A 458-nucleotide genomic window follows, 5' to 3' on the forward strand; every position below is an offset into this window, starting at 1 on the left:
TTTCAACAGCACGGGGCAGCCGCTGCTGCTGCAGCTGCAGCGGCCCCCCTCTCCTCTTTCTTTTTGTTCTCCTCTGCGCTCCCCTGATTGGGAGTTTACTTTTGCTGCTGCTGCTGCTGCTGCTCCTGCTGCTGCTGCTGCTGCTGCTGCTGATGATGATGTTGCTGCTGCTGAGAGGGGAGACAGACGCAGCAAAAAAACCAAAAACAGAAAACATATACAGCTCAATATGCAGCAGCAGCAGCAGCAGCAACACCAGAAACAACAGCAGCAGCTGCTGCAGCAGCAGCAGCAACTGCTGCAGCAAATGGACGAAGACAGCAGCAGCAAGGAGCAGCAGCTAGAAGGAGAACCGCCGCTAACATACATCAGAAAAATCAGATGGTCTCTGCTGCTGCTGCTGCTGTTGCTGCTGCTGCTGTTGCTGCTGCTGCTGCTGCTGCTGCTGCTGCTGTTGC

General features: G+C 55.2%; 1 protein-coding gene across 1 annotated transcript in view; it reads right to left on the reverse strand.

The window, feature by feature from the left end:
• The window catches only part of EMH_0032520 (uncharacterized protein), a gene marked incomplete at both ends in the record, with an annotated part of 4486 nt that overhangs the window by 3545 nt on the left and 483 nt on the right, over nucleotides 1-458 (reverse strand). The window contains one exon of the mRNA XM_013494644.1: nucleotides 100-170. Within this exon, the coding sequence (XP_013350098.1) occupies nucleotides 100-170 (71 nt within the window). The remainder of the gene's footprint in view (nucleotides 1-99; nucleotides 171-458) is intronic.

Source organism: Eimeria mitis, genomic scaffold (assembly GCF_000499745.2).
Source record: "Eimeria mitis Houghton genomic scaffold, Emh_scaff1235, whole genome shotgun sequence".
In the NCBI taxonomy this organism is placed as follows: Eukaryota; Apicomplexa; class Conoidasida; order Eucoccidiorida; family Eimeriidae; genus Eimeria; species Eimeria mitis.